Source organism: Choloepus didactylus, chromosome 1, assembly GCF_015220235.1.
Source record: "Choloepus didactylus isolate mChoDid1 chromosome 1, mChoDid1.pri, whole genome shotgun sequence".
Lineage (NCBI taxonomy): Eukaryota > Metazoa > Chordata > Mammalia > Pilosa > Megalonychidae > Choloepus > Choloepus didactylus.
In genome coordinates this window covers 167775740-167793179 of record NC_051307.1, presented here as the reverse complement: position 1 = coordinate 167793179, position 17440 = coordinate 167775740, and the positions used below count along the sequence as shown (strand labels likewise).

The 17440-nt window shown below is 44.5% G+C and overlaps 1 protein-coding gene across 4 annotated transcripts in view; it reads right to left on the bottom strand.

Moving 5' to 3' along the window:
* Positions 1 to 370: 370 nt before the first annotated feature.
* GALNT15 (polypeptide N-acetylgalactosaminyltransferase 15) overlaps positions 371 to 17440 on the bottom strand; it is a 49931-nt gene continuing 32861 nt past the window's right edge. Inside the window, exons 4-11 of one of the 4 annotated variants that reach the window (XR_005218273.1) lie at positions 16556 to 16723; positions 15294 to 15411; positions 13727 to 13921; positions 9147 to 9278; positions 8660 to 8764; positions 7744 to 7817; positions 4097 to 4240; positions 2293 to 2428 (exon numbers count right to left, since the gene is read on the bottom strand). Coding sequence is in view for 1 of the 4 variants with exons in the window: in XM_037845426.1 (XP_037701354.1) it covers positions 2282 to 2428; positions 4097 to 4240; positions 8660 to 8764; positions 9147 to 9278; positions 13727 to 13921; positions 15294 to 15411; positions 16556 to 16723 (1009 nt within the window). In the remaining 3 variants the exon portion in view is untranslated. Of the gene's footprint in view, positions 2429 to 4096; positions 4241 to 7743; positions 7818 to 8659; positions 8765 to 9141; positions 9279 to 13726; positions 13922 to 15293; positions 15412 to 16555; positions 16724 to 17440 lie in introns of those variants that run through there. The other 3 variants (XM_037845426.1, XR_005218275.1, XR_005218276.1) reach the window with 3 other exon arrangements.

Genomic DNA, 17440 nt, shown 5'->3' with positions numbered 1-17440 from the left:
ATGGGCAAGTAAAGATCAAATTCTTGGGAATCAGAACTCCCAATTTCCAAGTTTCTCTACTTTTAATTTGATCATTACAGATAAAATTAAAGCTGAGTCCATAGGGAAGGAGGGAATTTGAAAACTTGGCTGCACTATGATAAGAAGGTTGGATTTCTTTTAGAACTAAATGGAGACATCTGCTTTATTTAAATTAAGGGTCTGTTAGTACCAGCCAGGGACTGAGTTGACAACCATTTCTATAATAAAGTAATAAATCACGGGGATGGTTAAGGAAGCAAGAAACACCACATTTTTGCTTTGTTCAACCAATTAAGCAATAAGCCATCTGGGTCCTTTTGTTAATTACTGTCAAACACAACTTACACAATTGAATTCAGCCTTTTATTTAATTATATTAATTTATCCCAGCAACTTCAAACACCCACAATGCCAATAATAAAGTTCATTTAAAAAAATAGAGATCTTGTTTAATTTTTATTCTCCAGTCATTAATACCCTTGCCTAGGTTGTCATCTGAGAATTTGTAGCTTCTTCTCAGCCTCAGGATGCTACAGGAATTTGTTTTGAATATAGATAGGTCTGAAGCAAGAAGACTGTAGCTAAAATCTCTTCTCTAGATGGGATGATGAATCAATCTCTCTAGAGCAGCACTGTCCAATAGAACTGTTTGTGATGAAGGGAATGCTCATGTTCTCCAGAACAGTAGCCACTAGTTTTGCTTGGCTTCTGAGCACTTTAAATGTGGCTACAGAAACCAAGGAACTGAGTTTTTAATTTTCTTTCATTTTAATGAATTTAAATTTAAATAGCCACATTTGGCTGGGGCTACTCTATTGGACAGCATAGGTCTAGAAAGCATACTGAGGAAGGAAAAGCATTGGTCTGTTGACTTAAGCAGGTGGAAAAGGAATCTATAATTAAGATGAGTATTGTTTAGAAACACACTTCTTACCTAGGTTTTGAAACATACTGTGGTCTAAGAGAGCCCAGAGAAAATCAGCATATTTGAGGAGATGGTTTTAAGTTAATCATCTGGAGAGCAAACTCCATCTGGGGATGACATGGGCATGAAGGTGTTTTCTTCACGGCAGAACCAACCCTACTCAGCTCTTACGGCTGAATTAGGTGGACAAGATCATTGCACGGAGAGTTGGTCAGCTCTTATCAGCATTGGCCCTGCTCTCGATGAGGTGGCAGACACATCAGCCAACATGCCTTTTTCTTCCCACACTTGTGAATGTTCAAACTGTGGGCACATTTTGGGGTCCCTGGCAGTGCTTATTGTCTCGGGGATGGCCCCATCACTCCCTCATGGAAATTAACACACAATTCTGTTTTCTTACATTAGAATTTTGCATCAGACTCTGTCATTTCCCACTCAGAGAGGTTTGCTACTTGGCAAAGCTTGCTGTTTTTGATCTAGTCAATGCAAACAGGGCATCAGAACAGTTTCTCAATTGTAAACACCTTTGTCAATAGGCATGCTCAGACAGGACTGATCCTTCCACCAAGGATTAAAGAGAAATACATTGCAAGGGAATCTGGTTATGTTAACCAAACTAGAGAAGGGTTATGATAAGGTCGACAGAGGTAGAAAGTTCTGAGGAAATTCTCATTTACATGACAATGTTTTGTTCCAGGTCTACTGACTTTTTTCAGCTGCTAGGCTGAGTTGGATAATTTGGCCAACTGTCTCTTCCGTCTTTTTCCAACTCTACCCTTCCTTCTTCTGCACTATGGTTTGATCAACGAGCATGAAATTTGTGCTAATAAGCCTAGTCCAAAGGATTTGTGATGTCAGGCCATTACACCATGTTCATACTCTAATTTTCATGGTTGACCAAATAGACAATCCAAGGTAAGGCCATTTTAAGACAAAGACATGGATCCTTTGGATCTATGTATCCTGCAGTTGCTGCTAGAGATGTCCAGGCTTCTTTCCCTAGGCAGAGGTGAAAGCAATTGTTAACTGCTCAATGGAAAAAAGCAGACCTTTCTAGACTATGTGATGATTATCTCCCACAGGTGAAGACAATAAGACAATGAATAATTTTTTTCTTTTTGTTTTTTTTTTTTTCTCCTTTTTCAACTGCCAGCCACATATGAAATAAGGTGTGAGAAGGAGAGGCTTTCTATATTCTTTCACGGAGCTTTCTTCTTTCCTATCACCAGGAATACTTATGCAAAAAAAGGTCTGCTTCATGAAATATACATGATGTTTTACTTCCCTTGGAGCTGGCCTAATGCCAAAATTCTCTTTTCCTTTTGACATTGGCATTCATTGTTCATCCACAGGGTGGACTTGGTCAAATCGCCACAGCTGGCTTGCTTTTCCATCACACTGGCGCAAATATATGTCTTTAGTGTTTTCCTGCATCACAGCTTCCATGCATTTCCCAGAAAGGAAGTGAACAATCATTCCATTCTGGAAAAACAAAAAAAGAAAGAAACCAGTCCTCGCAGTCGCTTAGCAAAGAAGGGTATTTCCAAGATTTGTGCTAATGATTAAGAGAATAATAGTGGTAGTATGAACTGGCCTGGTAAGGAACTGTAGTATTTTGGTTAATCTAAAAGGTAGTTTAGGTAACCCTAAAATTTAGATGTCATTTAGAGACTTGGGATCATTAATCTAATTGTCTTTATTGTGGTTGTATAAATATGCCATTTCTTAGAGAGTTCTGGTTAGTTAAATGCTAGTATACAGAGCATGTTCAGGCTTTCATGACATTTGTAACTTTCATTGTTATCACTGTACTTGTGCTTTCAAAAGGGTTTTGAAATTTCTGCTTTCAAAAGTGTTCAGTCAGCTCTGCCCTCTACAATTCCTGCAATTTAGTCCTGCTACCACAGATTGATGTAGAGAGCAAGACCTCAAGGAAACACTGAAGGTCAAAGCCAGCTGTGTTTGAAAGTCTATGGCTATTCCCTGCACTAACCCACCAGATCTAAAATCGAATCTCACTATCCCCTTTCTACAAAAGCATTTGTTTTCTCTAAAAAAGCTAAACAACCTTAACGAGAATGCTGATGCTATCACATTGAAGTCTTTTTGTTAAATGCCTGAAATATGCCGGGTATATCTTATTCGCTAATATTTTACCTATTATTTTTAAACACTGTTTCTAAAATATGTCTTATTCACAATGCTTGCTTAGTATGACTCTTTATGAATGAATACCCTGGATATTAACTTGGTTTCTAAGACTTCTCTGAGCATGTGTGGGCTCTCTGAGTCCTGGGTTTGCTTGTCATCAAAGCTCTGAGAGCCTTTTTCTCACCTACCTGCTGTGAGTTCAGTTTAAGTTATCAATTAGGTCACTGCCCCCAAGGAGAAATTGAAGAAAAAAAATTTTTTAATGTGTGTATTTATTTGCTTTTTTTTTCTTTTATAATTATACCTTAATTCATTTCAGAAAGGAGTCAAAGTATAAAAATAACTGTGTATGGACTTCTTGTTGATATGGTCACTTTCCTATCCTAATCCTCTATCTGAGACCCTCTCACTCTCCCTAAGTACTTATACTCCTCCCGTTTCCTCTCTATTGATGCATAACTTAAGGATGCATAAGGATCTAGAACTTCTCTCCCCCAGTAATAGGAATCAGTCTTACTAAAATGATGAAATGTTCATAGTAGCATTTAATCAAAAGGAAGAAAGTGGTAATATTTATATTTGTACAAACATATATCTATATTTTTTAATTGGGAGAAGGGCCTTCCCAGCCTCCTGAAACCACATCACTGAAGTGGTTGGCTGCTTCTGTAACGTGCTCTACAGTCCTACTTGTTACTTGAGCTAATGAACTTCAAAAAGGAGCAGAATATCTCCCCTCTCCCTGCCATGATTGAGGTCAGAACTATACAGAGATATGGCAAATTAGTACATTTCAAGATGCTGGTGACCCAGCTGCTGGGTTGGCTTTACCTCCCTCTGCAGTTGAGCTGGCCTTAGTGCAAAGCCACCAAGTTCAACAGTGGAGGCACAGGACTGTACGTTAGTACCAAGCTCTTGGTCAGGAAGAGCCTGGGATATAGTACAGACCAGAAGTTTTGAGCAGCAGCATGCTGAGCTCTTCCAGAACAAGTTACTTACCTCCTGGAAGTCCCAGTGCTGCTGATGGATGGCAGGGCCTTCTTCGTTGCAGTTCTGAAGAATCACCTGCTCTCGCCTGACATCGAAGCAGAGGTGCTGTGGGCCACCAAAGTGGATCTCCTTCCTGCCGGTGTGTTGTAGGTGCTGGGACAGAGGGGATGTTTGTTAGCACAGCTAGAGAGGGACCCTTCAAACCTCCTCTCCGAAGCTGGAGATGAGGGAAAGATCAGTCACAGTAGAGCTGAGGTCGGGGGCAATCTTCAGATTCTATTGGGGTCGACAAGACCAATCTCATGATCAAGTCTCAAGTCCACAAACATGCTGCTAGACTAGCCCTGGCCTTTGAAATCTCCACATTCCAGCTGCCCTCACATTCATATTTATATATACTGGCATGTTCCTTCATTATTCCATTTCATGTATTATAGGTGAGGCCATAAAGAATGCTGTGCATCTTGTGAGTGTACTATTGGAAGGACAGATGAGGAACTTCTCTGAAGCTCAAGTTGATCTCTTTCTGAGAGATGTGACCCACTCCTGCAAATACTTTTCTTATTATTTATTCTCTCTGTTAACTCTCCCTCCTGGTTGTTATTTCCTCCTAGGTTTTGTGCTATTGGATTGTGAGCACATTTGCAGAGGGGCTTTAACTGTGGGAAGCCTGTGCAGCTGGGTTGGAGGGTGTGTCCTGACAAAACCATTTTGTTTGGTTTTGCCAGGTGCAGGCTGGTACTAATTTTTAAGTTAATTTTGTGACTTGGAGACAAGGCCATCTTTGTGTGCATGTGACCTGTGCAGTCACACAGGGCCTCATACTTAGAAGAGTTCACTGCTCTTGGTTTAATATGTTCAGTCTCATGTTCTGCTGTCGCTGTCTTGAAATTCTTAATAATTGTTGAACAAGAGGATCCACATTCTCATTTTGAACTGGGCTCCACAAAGTATGTGGCTGGGTCCTCCTTGAGGATTCCCATTCCACAAAGTTAGTATAAAGATGAATTCTAAACCCCCATTAGATTCATGCTGTTGTTGAAACTTTTAAAAGGAGAATAATTTTTTCCTATTCAAAGCTCATGTAGAGACAGATCGGCTTCCTTGTCATCCCCATGTGGCAGTGGGTGGATTTTTCTAGGCAAATTTTTCATGGCTACATTACCCTTTGACAGTCCTGGCTTTATATGGAAGTTTCATGTCCAGCTTCTCCTGGACTGAAGCCAGACTCTCACTATTTATCCCTTCATGGAACTGATGCCCCTAGATTCCTGAGGTTGACCAGAACCTTCTCCTCACCCCTAGCAGGGCAGCTTGGCCTAGGCCCTTGTGGCTGAATTTTCAGATGCCTTTTGATTCTTGGCCCCTGGAGATTTCTCTTTCTTTCTTATAGACTGAGTTATTTATGCAAGAAAGAGGGGGCTTCTTCTTTTTTTACCCAGCATGTATAGATGTTTTTAGGGGCAGGGTTTTCAGCATATCTAGTTCACAATGTTGCTGGATCCAGAAGTCCTTGTTAATTTTCTCCATGAATGAATGAATAGCTAACATTCTGTTTTCATGAGAGCACCTGCATTGTTCTCAGGTTACATATGAGGAAACCAAGAGTCAGAGAGGTTAAGACTCTTGCCACAAATCATATTGCTAGATACAGAACTCGATTCAGACCCAACCCTGTCTGACTGCAAAGCTTGGGCTGTTTCTACTGTATCATGCAGCTTCCTTACTTAGAAATTTCTATCTAGGTCCTCATCCCCTGTGCCAGTTGTGAATTCCTAATCAGTTTGTTCTGGAAGACAGGTATATGTCTTATGTTCAGCGAAAGCTGAAAGAGGCTAAATGGACCCTAAGCATCTCCTTTCCCACGTTTCCTCTAGACCCAGGGCTTGCTCCGCAAAGCCCAGCCTTGGCTGGCTCTCCCTGCAGGTTTGGACGTCAGTCTTGCCAAGTGATGTTCTATCTTTTTCCTCCAGGGTCTCACCTGTTCATCTGACCAACATCTTCAGGAAGTTGTACTTTGTTTGTTTGCAATAGAGTCCTTGGGATATGATAACTTAACTCAAAGTCTCCTTTCTGTCACAGGCTGAGAGGAGAGAGTTTTGGGTGCAGTCCTGCCTTTCTAGATTATCATCCAAGTTGTGAAAAGAAGTGTATCTTCAACAACATCAATGGAGGTTTCCCACCACCTTGAGTGGTTATTCCCATGGTGAAAATTTTGAAGAGAAGAAGAAATAACCTAAGATGTAAGGAAACCTTTCTAATGACCAAACAACATGCATGGATGTTAGAAAGACCCTGTAACATTTAGATCCTTCACCATGACTAGATTATCTTCTTCTCTCTCCAGACACTTGAAGTGATAAAGTCCACCAACTGCTGATGGGCTTGGGCTGCAGGAAGAGACATGGTTCTCCCCTTTTCTCTTTCCTTTAGCTGCTGGGAATTATGAACCAGGGATTTTAGAACCCCATGGACCTTAGGGGCTCTATGGATGGACTTCAAGGGCCCCATGAGTCACTTGAAATGTTAAAATTGTGTGTAGATGTCCATATGTGCATTTTTCTTGGGAAAAGGTCATTAGAGTTCATCAACTTCTCTAAGGAAATATGTAACCATTTTTGACGTTTGACTTCTGAGCACTTTCAAGCACCACCTGTTCTTCTTCTCCTGCCCCCATATCAGGGCAAACTCATAAGCAAGACCAAGTGCTCTCTCCTTTGGCACTGGGGGAAGTTCAATCCAGACAAGCCCCAACCTAAGCTTAAGAACCCTCACTCTGCTCCATCCTTTAACCACGAGAAAATTGCCCCTCCTTGCTCTCTCAAGCCATTTCTGGACCTGCTTGGGAGTCTGCCCTGCTCTTCCCAGAAAGTCTCATTATATGAATAATAAAATTTTCATGCCCTTTTGGTGCGTGTCATCAGTCAAAATTTTGAGTGGGGGTGTTGATTCTGTCCCCGTGGGGCAACCACAAGATATAACCTAATAAGATAAGGAACCACTGCCAGGGAATGGAGATACCACCAGGCTGACCCACCCTTATTAGGCCTAGTCATTAACTAGGAGCCACCTGGGTTTCTCAGGACAGTTGGTTTCAAATAGTCTGCCCTGTGGTCGGCCATATATACCCACTAACAGGACCTCTGGTCCAAGAAGGGGCCTCTACCTGTAGAGCCTGCCAGTCACATTCAGCATCTCTCTCTGGCTGCCCTGCTGACTACTGAGGGCTCAAGCCATACTGCAGGGTGGGGCCTTGGAGAAATCCATGGAGATGGCCTTAGGGCTGTCTCTTGCTCCCACCCCAAGCAAGTCATCAGAGTTCTCCATTCTGAGGAGAGGCTCCCACCAGCCCGGGCACCCCAATATAGCTTATGTGCTGTTTCCCTCCCCTCCCCAGGAGTGATTGTACTCTCAGCCTTCCTTCTCACTGTGGCGCTAAAGGCTTCCCCTAGGTGAAAGGAATTTCACAAATCAAAGAGCTCTATGCACAGGAGAAAAGTAAATGATCTGAAACCCAGAATCAGTGACTCCGTCAGTGTGTAAGCCCTCCTCTGTCAAGTGGAGTAGGAGGTGGCCCCGAGGCCAGTGCGGCCCGTCTGCTCCAAATCCAGCTCTCCCTCCCCACTCAACACACACATGCATGCACACACACTTACCCCAGCCTGCTATGTCTCCTAAAGTTATCTCCTCTGGGATAAGACATTGGCGCCCATAGATCGCCATTAAATACCTGAAGGACACAACACATCTAGTCGGGGCATGACTCAGTGCCGGGGGACTTGAGTCTTAGAATATGTCACAGGTCTTGGCTTTAAGGCACACCTGCAAATGGGGAACAAGTTTCTGGTTCCCCTGGCTTCCCCAGTGCTTCTGTGTCTCCAGCCCTCGCTCTGGTGACCCACATAGCCAGTCTCTGGCTCTAGCTGGCTGATGATCTTGGGCTGGTTCAGAGATTTCAAAATGGTGCCCTGGTGGATGTTTGCCTGCATGCAAGTTTTCTTTCACATCTGCTTATAATTTTTAAATTTAAATAGGAAGATTTCCATAAACTCCAGATTTCTAGTGTCTTTTAAGCTTTTGAATGATCATGTAATACCGGGCCCTCTTTCATAACAAGACAAAAAAATCTGTTGGGGTGGGTGCAGCTGTTTTTTTAGATAAGGCTTGTGCTCCTCAAGTCACAACAACCTTCCCCGCCCCTGGCTCACTTTACTCAGTTCCTTCACCTGCCTGAATCCTGGAGACATCTGAGTTTATTGTCTCTAGGTTAGTCACTCTCCAAGCCTCTGATTCCTTAATCTGTCAAATGACAGGGTGAGCTAATCAGCCTCTCCATTTCCTTCTAACCAAGATGCCCTTGTTCTCTGAAGATGGTCCATGTCTAAGCTTCCAGAGGGGCATGGGGTAGGCAGAAAAATGGCTCATCACAGTGGGGGACTGTGGGCAGTCAAGGGGCATGGGACCATTGCAAGAAGATGCCCCCAAAGGGAAGTGAGGAGCATCCCAGAAAAATGTCACCACTTATAGCTCTTCCTTGGGCTGTTACCCATCCTGACAAGTCTGACTACCTACCTGTTGCTGCCGGCTGTCACTGCAGGGAACTAGTGTCATGGGACAGCCCAGGATGTTCCCTTCTGCCTGGCAATCTACACAGAAGCCAAGTCCAGTGTTGTGGAGCTGAAAGAAGACATCCATACAGAAGTAAATACCCACCTTCATAGTAAAGAAAACCTCTATCAGGCAACATTCCCCTCCTTCACTCTCTGGGGTGCACCTCAAGGTGCTCTGTTCAGGCCACAAGAATGACGGAGTAAGCTGAAGCCACTGATGGTGAGGGACAGGGCATCTGGGGTGGGTGATGGGGCAACCCAGCCATATCTCTCAGGAGCAGGCATGGAGGCAGGGGATGGAGTCAAGGACCAGTGAGGCCCTCTAGCTGTCTTTGGCCAGGAAGAGCAAAGAGCTAGAGTCTTTTCTAAATATCCAGTTCCTGTCTCGGGAAGCTTTGCTGACCCTCCCCCCTTTCCCCTCCTTCCCATCTGTCCAGGCCATGCCTTGCCTTTCCAGAGAACTTGGGCCTGGGTTCAGATGGGTACAGCTCAGGATAGATGTTGGCCAGAAACCAGTGGAATGTCCGACAACCCAGCCTCCTTTGCAACTGTAGGCGTTCTGTGCAATCCGGCTTCTCAGCCTGGGGGAGGCGAAAGACACAGGCAGTGAGATGGAGAAAGCTTGTTTCATCAGAAATCACGTGGTAGGGGAGAGAAGTGGCTGGGAAGAAGCTGAAAGGTTAGAGAGTACACCTCCCCAGGGCTGGGAGAAGAGGGTTTGGAGGGAGCAGAGTAGGATGGGTCTCCCCTACAAAGAGTCTCAGAACAAACAGGATAGTAAGTGGCCATCTGCTTTGTGATGTCACCCCCTTCCCACAGGCCCTAGAATTTCAGTTTACAAAGACCATATCAGTGTTTTGATGACCTTCTTGTGGAAGCTGGCCACATGGTGGGGGGGGGACATCAAAGTAAGTCCTTAACACTTTAGTATAAATCAATGTTTTTAGAGGGCTGCATTAATGAGATACAAAGGAACCTGCTCTGAAATTTAACACTAACTCCTGAATTTTGTTAGGGAAGAGAGAGGTCTTAAGGAAGAGATGGAAAGAACTGAAAAAGAGTGAGATTATTATTTCCCGGTGTGAGAAGAGGAAGAGAAAAAGGGATGCAACAGGAAGTCCCTATTAGAGGTCCCAAATGGATAGCCTCTGATACGGCAATAAGAGACTGGTCCAAGGGGCTGTGTGAAGTGAGTCTGGTGTGATGCTGCTTTTTTCTTCTCTTAATCTTCAGACAGAAATGTTGGGAAGAATGAGATCTGGGTCTGCCATACTGAAATTCTAAGCAAGGCACACTGCATTAGGTTCTCACCCTATAAATTTGGCTTCTCAAGGTGTGATCCCCTGAGCACTTGCCTCAGAAGTGCCCAAGGATCTTGTTAAAATGCAGCTTCCTGGACCCTGCCCTGCAGACTGGGGTTCAGTACATTCAGTGGGGCCCTGAAATCTGCATTTTAAACAGTTCTTCTGGTGGGTCTTATCCACAGAAAGTTTGAAAACACCTTCTCTTAGTGAAAAATTTCTTGTTTATTCAAAATATTTACCCACAATTAAACCAAATGATCTATTACTTTTCCCCTAAGGAAATTAGGTTAAGTTTTTTGATGCCTTCTTTTGAGATCTCCCCCAGCTCCTCTTCAAGGTCGGGCTTTGCTGTCAAAATGGAAACTCTCCCTCATGTGAGTTCTATCACCTTCACCTTTCTTGGTGATGAGATAAACTGTGGAATCTACCAGCCCTTATTTGATCTCAAATGAGGGTGCCTTCTGACTTTGAACTTTCCGTTCTGTACAGCCGTGCCTCAGAAAGGAGAAAACAAGAGCATGACAACACCTCAAGAAATGAAACCTCGACCTTGTCTTTTTGGGTGCCCAGAATTTCTGTCTCTCAAAATCTATGTGAGATTTTTGAGGGTGGGGGTGAGATGGAGGCTGGGAACATAGATGTCTTTAGATCAAAATTGGTTTTCAACTATTTAAAATTAAGGTAAATGCATGTTATCAAACCCTTTCAGGGAAGCAGAGATGTCCTTGAAATCGAAACAAGTGATAGGACATTTCCAAGTATGAACTAATAGGAATGTTCAAAAAGAACATATTCAGAAAAAGTCTTCTGCTAAATCTGTCTTCTCACTGACCAGTAGGGGGCGCCATTCTCCCTGTGAAAGTCATCACCTGAACAGATGATCCATTTGTGGATCAGAGCATAGACACCCAAAAGGACATCCAAAAGAATAAAAGAAAAATAAAGGTACTTCACCCATAGAATTTATTAAATAAGTCAGTCTAGTATTTATTTGGTACTTTATATTCTTCAAAATGCCTTCTAACTTTTCATTTCATTGGATCCTTACAGCAGTCCTTGAAATTGTTGTTCTCAGAGGTTAAATGACTTTCTCAAGGTCCACAGATTGTAAAAGGTCAGAGTCAGAACTTGGCCTCAGGTTCCATAAGTCTTTCCACCCCACCATCCAACCAATCCTTCAATGAAGATTTACAGAGCATCTACTATCTGGAATTGTACCAGACATCAGACATTTCAATGGTGAGCAGAACAGACACGGTTCCTGCCCTCCTTGAGCTTAAAGTTTTGTGAAACATTTACTGAGCCCCTTCTATATACCAAGCACAGTCCTGCCTCTCCCCATTTCAGACATAGCCACAGAGGAGGGCTGCTTCAGGGGGCACCAGCTGTTCTTTGAAGGAGATGGTAGCTACATTTAAGGATCAGTGTTCCCAGACATCAGGAAGATTGGAGACAGAAAGTGAACTATAAGGCAGGTCTGGATCTGGGTCTGGGTCTGGGTCTGGGTCTAGGTCTAGGTCTAAGTCTAATTCTAGTTCTCTTCCTACTTTTATTTAGCAACTCATTCTCTCATGGGGCCTCAGTTTTCTATTTAGTAGAATGAAGAACTTGGATGAATACAAATAAGCACTTCAAAAATTCCCTCAATACATCAATAAGGCAAGTGAGCTGGATTTCCTCAATGAAGACTAGTCAGGCTCTAAAAAGCCCATCTCACCCCAGACCTCAGTTTCTGTAACTGCCTGGAGCCAAGCATATATTCAAAGGCACTTCTATTTGCACAAAAAACTGCAGTGAGAAGATGATGGAGGTTCTGTAGAAATTTGCATGCTGTTGCTTTTTAGACTGCCTACAGCTAAAGTATCCTGTTCTAGTTGTGGAAGGTTAGTCTGGTTCATCAGAAATATGTTTTATTAGCACTTGTTTAAGAGTTTTTTATAAATGTAGTCTATATCAATATTGGCCAAGTGTCTTCTGAAAGCAAAAAGCAAATACTAAACTGACATCTAAGAGAGGGAAAGGAGATGCTTTGACCAAAAGAAAGCCAAGAAATTAAAAATGGGAGAAGCTTTGTGGACCGCTGTAGAACTCAGATCATGTCTCTTGCTCCCCCTGGCCAACAAGACTTGTAAGACAGTCACTCAAGGGCTCCAGAATCTTCCCCCAACCTCTTCTCTGGATATCTGAGTTGTACCCATCCAGCCACAGTTCAAACACCACCTCCCTCAGGAAAGTGTTCCTTGTGAGTCTATCTGGGATGAATCACTCTCATCCTTGTAGACAGCACCCCTCCCAGGGGAGCTCCTGCTCCCACCAGGAGCCCAGCATTATCGAGCACAGCTCTGTGTCACCCAGGAACCCACACAGGGCTTGGCATAAAGAAACTGCTCCGTTGACCTTTTTGACTATTGTTGACTATTAATAGCGGTGATAATGATGATAGTGAGCACTCGGTTAGGGCTCACTCAGTGCCAGACACTGTTCTAAGTGCTTTAGGTATATTAACTGATTGGATCATCCTAACAACCTCCTAAGGAAGCTTGTCCAATGAGGAAGCAGAGGCACTGAGCTGTAAGTAACTTTCAGGATCACACAGCCAAAGAACTGAGATGCAAACTCAGAGCTGAGTGGAGTCCTTCTGAGGATCTTCCTTTCATTTCAGAGCTCTTCTTGGAGGAACTAAGGAAGCCACTTCCAGGGGCACTGCCACTGTGCTGGCAAAGGGGGAATGCCACTTTTTATGTTGAAGTGACCAACCGACTTGGATGATGAGGGGGCTCTAGACCGACCAGACTTTGGGAATTATTGTTGAGACCAGGTGGGAGGTTGATCCAAGGTCTGACTGAGCTTTCACCCTGAAGGTGTGGGGTTACTGGAAACGTGGCTAGAGAATCGAGAAGCAGGTGCTTGGGGGCAGGTAGGAGGCAAAGTCCTGAGGACTGGAAGCAAGGAGAAGCACTGGGCCTTCTCCATGGGGAAGACGCCCACTGCACTCAAGAAAGGCCTGTTTCATGGCTACAGTCATGTTGCTCCATTTAAGGGATGAGATCTTCAGTTAAGCAACTCATACCCAGCAGTGTGGGCTGGTAAGGGACTGGTGGGAGCTGTTCCAGAAACTGTGTGTCCTGGAGATCTTACCTTTGGACATCCCACTTCAAGCACAGCAAATGTTAAGGTGAAACCATGTCCCATATTAAATAGCATTTATATGTCACTACATAAGAATTGAGTTGAGTGGCAATTGACCAGTTGTCAATGTTCTATTGGTCGACATTTAATTAAATGTTGAAAATTTTTATTTCTCTCTGTTGTGTGTGTGTGCGTGTGTGTGTGTGTGTGTGTGTGACCTTTTATATTTTATATGTGTGCTTGTTTCATGACTTGGATAATTTCATAGCCTTGAGCATTTTGCCCAGAATGAAAGGGCCCTGGGAGGCCTGTTTGATCATTCACACCCCCCACCCCAATCTCTGCTGTGGCCCCGTGGTGAAGGATTGCACCACATCTCAGATATTGAGGCCGAGACCAGCTGTGAGGTCCCATAGAGATTCTCAGAGGGACAGGGGACAGGGGACAGCCTCTCCAGGTCAGAGGGCCCACCAGGAGGGGGCAACTCAAGAAAAACCTAAGCCAGAAGTGTCTACTTTCCCCCCGGGCTCCCTGGTCCATCCTCCAGCTGGTGGCCCTGTGGTGGTCACAGAAGCCCCTCTGGGTTCTCTCCTTACCTTGCTCAAGGAGAAGGCCTCAGGGCTATGCCCATAGAAGGTTTCTCTGAACGACCCCAGCCAAGTCTCAGCAATGCGAACTTTGTTCTGCAGGGTGGCCTCCTGGTCAAGAAGGGGGTGGGCATCCTGATTTCTGTAAATGTGCCCCACCCGAGAGCAAGGAAGGATTTCGACGGAGCCCCCACAGAGCCAGGCCTGCCATGAAAGGAGAAAATAAACACCATGCCAGTCCACCTCCAAAAGGGGTGGGAAGTAAGGGGCCCATCGGTGAGGGGCTGGCGACATGCACGGGAAATCATGAGCACAAAATTGTCAAGATAATTATAGTCCTCAGGGTGGAGTAGGATTTCCAGATCTGGGAATTCTGGGCAGGGGAGTGACACAGAATGGGGGTAGTTGTCCCAGGACAGGACCCATGGAGTGAGGGGGTCATACCCACTCACTACCCAAATGCACCCCCCTTGACACACATGTACAGGTCTCAGCACTTACAGAGATATAGCATGTGAGTTAGCACCATTATCCAAAGAGAATGTTTTCTCAGGAAAAAAGGTTTTCTTAGTGGCCAGGGAAAGTCTGCTCCAAAGGCACCAAAAGCTATTTGTGTTGGAGATCAGAGCAATCTTTCCTTAAGTATAGTCTCTACTACTTCAGGAAGGTTCTCCCTGCTCTCCACTCACTCCCACTTACTCCCAAATGTCTGAAACCATTTGGCAGGAAGCCTTCCATTCCACGCTTAGGGATAAAGACTAAAATGAAAACATTCTTAGGATAGGAAGTGTAAGAACTGAAACACGCCAAGGCTGGGGTTCCCAAACTATGTGCCAAGGTCTCCAGGGTGCTCCAGCAGACTCAAAGGGATGCCAAGGGATATTTTAAATTTTGACAGAAACACAACATCTGCTGGATGCTGCACAAACTACAAGTTCAGGGTAATTCATGGTTTCAACACTAGATTGCTGCACTTTTGATAATGTATGTCTTTGCCTTGTTAAGTTTTCAGAGGTTGCTGTGACAAAACAAACAAACAAACAAAAAAAACAAAAAAAAAAAACCAAGAATCATGTGAAAATCAACGTGGAGCAGAAAATGAGGGTGGTGGTGTCCAGTCTGATTTCAAGGTCAGAGATGCTGTGCAATGCTCAACAGGCACTGACTTATTAGAACAAATGCTAATTAAGTTGTTTGGACATAAATACCTAATACCCAAAACTGTCTGTTTTGGCCTGTGGGTGCTATGAAAAAATTACCAAGACACTAAGGGTGCCCTGGATGGAGACTATATAGGAATCTCTGCTTTGAGGTATAAATTGACTGATAATGGGTCCTTTCCTGCAAGCTGGTTTTGACAGTGTTGTGAAAGAGGGAGGCTGGGAGTGAAATAGGGCATGCAAGAGATGGGAAATGGGAGGAAAGGGGAAGTTGGGGATGCTACATTGTAGTGAATTTATAATTTGCTCACCATCTTATCACTGATCTACAACATTTCCAGTGGCTGCCTCCAAGCCTTGGCCATACATACCTTTCCAGAGAACCCATCTGTGTCCTCCCTGGCTCCAGGACATACCTTGAGAGACAGTTCAAGGTTTTCGCTACCCCGCAGTGACATGAGATGGTCATATGCTCCAGTGTTTTGGAAGTAATGTCTGTCCATAGCCACAACCCCGCCTGGTACCACAGGGCTCCTGGACACAGAAGATGGGAACAGACTGCAGGTCAGAACCCGGAGCTCCGCAGGCAAGATTGGGAGGCTTGGGGCTTACCAGCTGGGAGCTCCAGAGCTAAGAGGGTGGACACTGGGGTCAGATGGACTTCAATGCCTTTAATTGCAAGACCAGAGCAAGAAAAGGATGCCAGTATTTATTTCACCCAAACCGTGAAACACCAATATTTTATCAAAGACAGGGCTATTTAATGAGAGATGGGCCTTTGCACCCCATCCTCAGATGCTTCTTATATAGAGGACTCTCCTGTGATACTTGCTCTTGGACCCCAGTGCTATGCTGTAGCAAGCCCCGTCTGCCCCCTGTGAAGAGACACCTTGAAGAGGACAGTGAAGAGGTTGCAACCAGAAGCCCCAGTTGAGGTCCCAGCCGACAGCCAATGGCAGCCATTAGACATGAGGGAAAGTGGGCCGACAGAGGAGTCCAGCCCCAGCTGTGGAGTTGTTCTCAGCCACTCAGATTTTCCCTGCTGGGGCCCCAGCCACTGCGGAGCAGAGACAACCTACTCCACTGTGCCCTTTCAGAATCTGAGAACTTAATAAAACGGTGGTTGTTTTACACCACTAAGTTTGAGGTGGTTGTTATATGGTGGAAGAGAACTAGAACATCTACATATATAGAACAGTTGTCCAAAAACCAAACATACATGTGAGATGCAACCCATAAAATATTTTGAGAGTTGTGGTATCAGTATTCACCTGCCTAAATTCTTCCTTTTTACTGAGAAGGGATCTGAGGCCAGGGGATTTCCAGTGTTACCTGGGGAGTTAAAGCTGGGTCAAGATCCCAGCCCGGGTCCTTCCACTTTCCTACATGGGGCATCTATCCCTCAACGCTACCTAGAAGAGCACTGGACCCCACTAATACAAATAATAGTAACAACACCTGTAGCTGAGTGCCTGACTCCGTGTAAATGCTTTTCATGTATTAACTCATTCAATCGTCACAATAACCCTGGAAGGTAAGTACTATTATTATCCCTAATTTACTGATTAAGTAACATGCTAGGAAACTGGTGGGAGCTGGGATTAGATCCCAGGCAGTCTGGATGCAAAGGAAAAGCAAAATAGGCAAAGGAAAAGCAGACTGGGTGATGGGGCCACACCTGATGGGGCTGATAGGAGACTGGAGGGCCTTCCTTTCATGCTCCGGCAAAGGCTCCCAGTGGAAATCCAGCTTCCAGTCCAATACTCCGCGCTGCAGGTCCTTGGAGGGGTAATACTGGAAAGTCTTCCAGTCAATCACATCTATGACTGGAGACACCACCCGGCTCCTAAAAAGGAATTGTGGAATCAAATAAAGGGGTAGAAATCATTTATTCTTTGGGGGATGCAAGTATAATCTATGCCTAAGAGGCAGCCACAAGCCACATGTGGCCATTGGACATGTAAAATATAGTTTGTCTGAACTGAGATGTGCTGTAAGTGTAAAGTACACACTGGATTTGGAAGACTTAGAATGATTAAAAGTATATAAAATATCTCAATTTTTTATACTGATTACATGTTGAAAGAATACTATTTTGGATATTTTGGGTTAATTAAAATATATTATTAAAACTAATTTCATGGGACTTGGGCAAGATGGCGGCATAGAGAGGAGTGGAAGCTAAGTAGTCCCCCTGGAACAACTACAAAAAACCAGAAACAACTACTAAATAATCCAGAATAACTGCGGGGGGACAAATGAGACCATCCATTCATCATACACCAACCTGAATTGGGAGGAATGCCTGAGAACACAGCATAAAATCTGTAAGTAAAACCTGCGGAACCAGGTCGGGAGACCCCCTCCCCCATAGCCCGAGCTGCGGAGCCTCGTGGTGCCAGAGAGAAGCTCTCTGCCAGCAAGCGAATATAGCTCAGCTGAGCTCCAACTGGGGTTTTAAGTAGCGAGTGTGAACTGCTCACTACAGGTACGCAGCCCCAAAAAACAGACAGAGGCTTTGGGTGACGACTGACCTGGGAGAGCCAGAGGGTCGCCCTGGACT